The sequence below is a fragment of the Agrilus planipennis genome, unplaced genomic scaffold, assembly GCF_000699045.2.
Source record: "Agrilus planipennis isolate EAB-ADULT unplaced genomic scaffold, Apla_2.0 scaffold145, whole genome shotgun sequence".
Classification (NCBI taxonomy): Eukaryota; Metazoa; Arthropoda; class Insecta; order Coleoptera; family Buprestidae; genus Agrilus; species Agrilus planipennis.
Window position 1 is genome coordinate 480,498 of NW_020440372.1, and position 5,696 is coordinate 486,193.

General features: G+C 34.0%; 1 protein-coding gene across 2 annotated transcripts; it reads left to right on the plus strand.

Moving 5' to 3' along the window:
• The first annotated feature begins 4,046 nt into the window (after positions 1–4,046).
• Positions 4,047–5,677, plus strand: LOC108736980 (syntaxin-8-like). Of its 2 annotated transcripts, none has more exons than XM_025979653.1 (3): positions 4,047–4,628; positions 4,679–4,869; positions 5,402–5,677. In XM_025979653.1, exons 1-3 carry the CDS (start codon positions 4,166–4,168, stop codon positions 5,474–5,476), a joined length of 729 nt encoding a protein of 242 aa, XP_025835438.1. In that variant the 5' UTR covers positions 4,047–4,165; the 3' UTR covers positions 5,477–5,677. The 2 variants fall into 2 exon arrangements, with proteins under 2 accessions (XP_025835438.1, XP_025835440.1); XM_025979655.1 differs by having other exon boundaries at positions 4,679–4,801.
• Positions 5,678–5,696: the final 19 nt, after the last annotated feature.

Consider the following 5,696-nt stretch of genomic DNA (forward strand, 5'->3'; position numbering starts at 1 on the left):
TAATTATAGCCTAACAATCGACTAAAACAGTTGATATTTCCTCATAATCCAGACTTGTTCTTCTAAGGGTCCGACGTAATAATTTTTTCAGAATTCCTATAAGGCGCTCCCAAAATCCTCCCCACCACGCCGCAGTGGGAGGATTAAATCGCCATTCTATTTTTTGTAGTGCAACGGTACTTCCTAACTTTTTGTAGTCTAATCTGGTTAATTCGTCATTAAGCCCCTTGAAATTTGTACCGTTATCGCTGTAGATTATGCTGGACCTGCCCCTTTTAGCTATAAATCGTCTAAGTGCCATGAGTACTGCCGCTATATTTAAAGAATTTACGAACTCCAAGTGCACAGCTCTGAAAACTGCACATGTGAAAATGCATATCCAAGTCTTTTTTGCGCTTTCGAGATACACTGGCCCGGCAAAATCTATAGGTACCAATCATCTCAAATATCGCCGCGTACCTAACGTGATTTAAAGGTAGCGGTGTCGGGACCGATTTTAATGGCTGGGCCTCATAGCGACGACATACTACACATTTTCTAATTACGGATCTAATTATTCGCCTACCCCTTAATATCCAGTACTTCTCTCTTAATGAATTTAATGTAATCTGTACACCAGCATGTTTTAAATTCTCATGTTTGTCTCTTACAATCAAAGTAATGATACTAATATTATTGGGTAGAATATATGGACATTTGAAATTAAACGAATCTTCTCTGAATACAATTTTTGTTTTTATGCGAACTAAACCATCTTCATCCGTAAATAACATAAAATGTTTATTGGTTCTATTCTCAAAATCTGTTAAACTTACATTTTTAATACGCTTCATGTAATTTACCTGAACTATTCCTACAATTGTTTATAAATCTTTTTATCCACGCAACTATACGTAAAACCTTAGAATAATTCGAAAACTTTTCCAAAGTTTTAGTAATTTAGGCTCAGCTGGTATTGCAACTAAACAACTACTGTTGCCATGCTTTGCACTCTTTTTCAATTCAGAGTATTTCTTCTTCATTATACAATAGATCGACATTACTATTCGGCCAATCTTCAGAATCTCTATACAACCATTCCGGCCCATCCCACCAATGCGATGATAATAAACGCTCAGTACAGTACACCCTCTCGAAGGAAGGTCGGCGGGATTCAAATTACCCGGAACATGCCGCCAAGATTTAGGATCTTTTACACGATTATGTACAAATTACTCCAGTTGTGTTCGCGATGAATCCACGCTATTACCGTCGATGAATCTGACCAGAAATGAAGATTTACAAATTTTGTATTGTTCTTGTCGTAGCGTCAGCCAATCTCGCTCCAACGTTTGCCGCCAATAATTCTAAACGTGGTATACTATTACGTACATTTTCCTTACTTTTCATAGGAGAAACTCGCGATTTAGCTTGTACGAATCTAACTTTGACTCCTTCACTATCTTTTATGCGAATAAAAATAACAGCCGCGTATGCCGATTTACTTGCATCGCAAAATATATGCAAACTAATTTCATCGTGCGAATCCGTTCCTCTGATAAGACAACGCGGTATCTCTACTTAATTTAATTCTATAATTCCCTCGTAGCATTTTATAAAGCGAGTTTTAATTTCAGTACCGACGTCGTCATCCCACGTGAGATTTCTTGCCCATACTTCTTGCAATAATATCCGCGGACCAAGTGTTACGGGACAAACAAAACCCAACGGATCAAAAATACGATGTACGCAAGACAAAATATCTCTTTTAGTTATTTTCTGTAAATCTAAATTTTCTAAATTTTCAACATTTAAAGATAATACATCTCGTTTTTTATCCCACATAATGCCTAAAACCGGAGTGATACTCTCCGTGGAAACATCACCATTATATTTAGAACCGCGAAGATCAAAACCTGCAAGCTCCATCGATTTCCTCGCCTGATACATAAATTTTATATTTCTTACATTAGTACTATTTCTTTCTTTAACATTTTCTAAACTTTGACTGTAAAATATTACATGCCTTGATATAACTATTCTTCTGTTCTTGGAATCCCAAAGGCGATAACCACAGGGCGCATATCCAACAAAAATATATTTATTGCTTCTTGAATCTAGCTTCTTTAAGTATCCCATTTTTTTGTAAATGCATCACAACCAAATATTTCATCCATTACAGTCAAAACATACTTCTTTCCGTTTCCTTGATTACGTCAAGAGAACCGCACAGATCAGAGTGAATGATCTCTGCACGAGTACGCACACTATTAAATGGTAGTCTAGTTTGCTTTGATTTTAAACAAGTTTCACACTTATTAACAGCATTATCAAAGTCACCTTGCTTTAGGTTCATTCCTTTTGACAAATTTACTAGTTTTTTAATATTTGATATACCAAGGTGTCCTAATTTTCTTGCTTTACTTCACTGTTTATATTTACTGTGTATTCCTTCCACTATTTTTTCATTTTCTTTCATTATGATAACTTTATCTTTTGTAAACAATACTTGACCATTCCTGTCTGTTATTTTATTAACCGATATAAGATTTTTATTTAAGTCTGGGACATAAAGCACGTCCTTCAGAATACATTCAGTTCCTTCAATTTCACCTGTACCCTCCGATTTCATTAGCTGATTTTTCTTGGCAACACCAATATTGGAGGATTGTGCTTGGAACTTAGACAACAAGCCCATCTTCTTAACCATGTGTGATGAGGCTCCCGAATCCACCACGAAAGTGCCAATTTTACCTCCTTCTTTCCTGTTTTCACTTAAGAAAGCAACTTTTGCATAATTGGAAGTACCACTTTGATTTTCAGTTCTTTTTGTACCTAGATTTTTATTTCTGAAGAAGCAGTTTTGCTCAAGATGGTTTGTCTTCTTACATATACTGCACATTGTTAGCCCTTTACTTTCTTATTGTTAATTTTACAATTTGCGTGCACAGTTCCTATGTAAATTTTTCCCTCATTCGAGTTATAAATTTTGCCACCAGATGGTTTATGCCCATTTGACGGATCCCAATAGCAACATAAATTTAAAGTAGATGGTTACAGTAATTGGCTGCAGTCAATGTATCATAATTAATAAGTTTTTTTTATAATCTTGAAATTGAGTCAAGGAATAAAAAGAATATTAAACATAAAGTGATTATAAAGACAAAAAATAAATAAGTGAAATTACTATAATAGGGATGATGACAGTAACCAAGAATCACTAAAATTATGATGTAAATTAATAATAAAGAACTAAAGTATTCTAAAANTTTTCTTTTATAAAAAAGGAAAATACATTGTTTCTTATCCATTTTTCACTTTAACTTATACATTACGAAAAACAATAAGTAACTAACAAATTTAAAGTGCGCGCCTTTTTTATTTAGTATTGACTACACCTGCCGGAGGGCGCGCAAATCAGCGCATTTCGAGTTGACCATCTATTACCCTTTGTAGATCTATTATCTATGGGCATGGTCGCATTATGCTCTGTAATTGGAAAACTACCACTAGTTCCGCGCGTCGATCCGATGTCCATTGCCACGAAGATCTACGAGAAGTGTTCGCCAGATCTGTGGCCACTAAACAAGGTTGAGCGCGAATTCGAACTGTCACTTGTTCACCCAGACGTCGACGATTAGCCCGGACGCGACAGTCATATCTTATCTTTTATCATCTTCAAATGTATCAAAACAACTTTCTAATTTTATTAATATCTTCTGTACTTGTTATAAATTAATGTTGTTGCCTGTAACTCGGGACTGTAGACTTTAATGAACATTTCATGGTGCATTATATTAGAACCCCATAAGAATGACTATACAGCGCTATCTAACAATCAGTAGTTTAAACCTCAGTTTAAACTTGACTTGCTGTTTAAGTAACAGCAACTATACAACAGGTTTTAGTGTTTTGCACTTTCAAACTTTTAAAATCAGGGATTAAATTTCGCGGCAGCTCGAAATGGGCTGAATGCTTCTGAGGATTCTGTGATCTTTATCGCTCATTTACCCTTAGTATATCTATTATCTATGTCGCTCATCGTGTCTCTCAGGCGTCTCTATGGTTTGTCAGTCGCCATTATCTATGGCTAAGACGAAATAACACTATCACAGTGGTACCATAGTACCTCGTAAGGTACTTCGTTTTTCGTTTGGATACGAATTTATTAATACAATTTACAACTATGTCTCTTTTAAATCTCGGTGAAGACACTTGGATTCGTGAGTATGTATCATGTGAAAAATTATACAGGGATATCATGGGACTTCTGTCTCAAAGACAGAGAGAACCAAAAACAACTACTCATTATTCCCAGCTTTCTGCATCTGTTCGTCTCTATTTAAAACAGTATAATAATGAAGTGACTCAATTGAAGGAGAAATTAGATCATATTTCGAAAACTCAGTTGATTACATATGATGAAATTGAAAGGAGAGTGAGGCAAATAGAAATTCTTAAATCAAAAGGGATTAATTTAAAAAAAGTATTTGATACACCTATTAGAACATTAGAGCACGACAGAGATCAACTTCTTGGAACAGCTGGAGGTTCTAGTTGGGACAGTGATGAACAGCTAATTGAAAAGCCTGGAGGTGTAGGCGATATTATATCACAACATAAAAGGTTACTAGAAGATCAAGAAAAAGGTTTGTGAATATTTAAATTAAAGTAAAATCATATTAAATAAAATTTGTAGGTTTAGAAAATTTATCTAAAATTATATCGCGTCAGAAAAACATAGCCCAAACAATAACTACAGAAGTAAGTCTACAAAATGAAATTATAGAAGACCTGGGGGAACATATGGATAGGACTGATGGTAGAATAAACACTGAAACTAAGCATGTCAGCATTATTGGTCATAAAGATAATACTTGCATGTATTGGGTAATAATTAGCCTCTTATTTATTTGTATAATTATTGTAGAAGCAATATGACCACTCACTAGCTGTTGCTTATCGTAAGGTGCTGTAAGACTGCAAATCAACATTTAAAAATACTTATTAAACAATTGTGTAGCCCCATCATACTTTTATGTAACATATCAACAGAGTATTACATTTATTTTAAATAGTATGTGTACATTTACTTAATTTTGAAAGTAGAATGAGAGTAGAAAAGCTTAGCAAATTGTTAAAATGATGTAAGTTTTAGGTTGATACATTTTGAATATATTCTTTAGAGGGTTCTTCAAATATTCAAAGGTACATTAGACATTTTAGAGAAACTAAGTGTGTAAGAGATTTGAAAATTTGGCAATAGGGCTTATAGAGGATGACTTTTTCAACTAAACTTCTGGTTATTTTGGACTGAATTGGAGTATTCATTACAAGCTTCATATTTTAACATTTTTGTAACGAAAAAAAGAAAATTTCAATTTTTTTAAAATGCCAAAATTAGTGAAATTATCTATTTTAGATAACAATCCATACTTATGCAACTGAAGCAAACATCCACATTGGTCAAAAGAGTTTAAGAAGAGGAGTCAAATGACAAAATAAAATATGGTAGGTGCTATTTGAAAAAACCAAGTTATTCGTATTTGAAGTTTTTAAACTTTGGATTTGTTTTCTGAACGCCCAGTACAAATAATGTAGCTCAATTGTGGTGTAGTATTAGCCTAAAATACGACTATAACTGATAAAAATTTCAAAACAAAGTAATTTTTTGTGGAAGTTATGATTTTTTATAGTTTGGGTTGGGTTGCGGTAGC

Excerpts from the sequence above, each read along its gene's own strand:
- LOC108736980 (XM_025979653.1), top strand. The coding sequence starts at position 4,166 with ATGTCTCTTTTAAATCTCGGTGAAGACACTTGGATTCGTGAGTATGTA. Across the intron at positions 4,629-4,678 it reads ACTAGAAGATCAAGAAAAAG|GTTTAGAAAATTTATCTAAA; the intron begins GTTTGTGAATAT and ends TAAAATTTGTAG. Across the intron at positions 4,870-5,401 it reads ATAATACTTGCATGTATTGG|ATAACAATCCATACTTATGC; the intron begins GTAATAATTAGC and ends TATCTATTTTAG.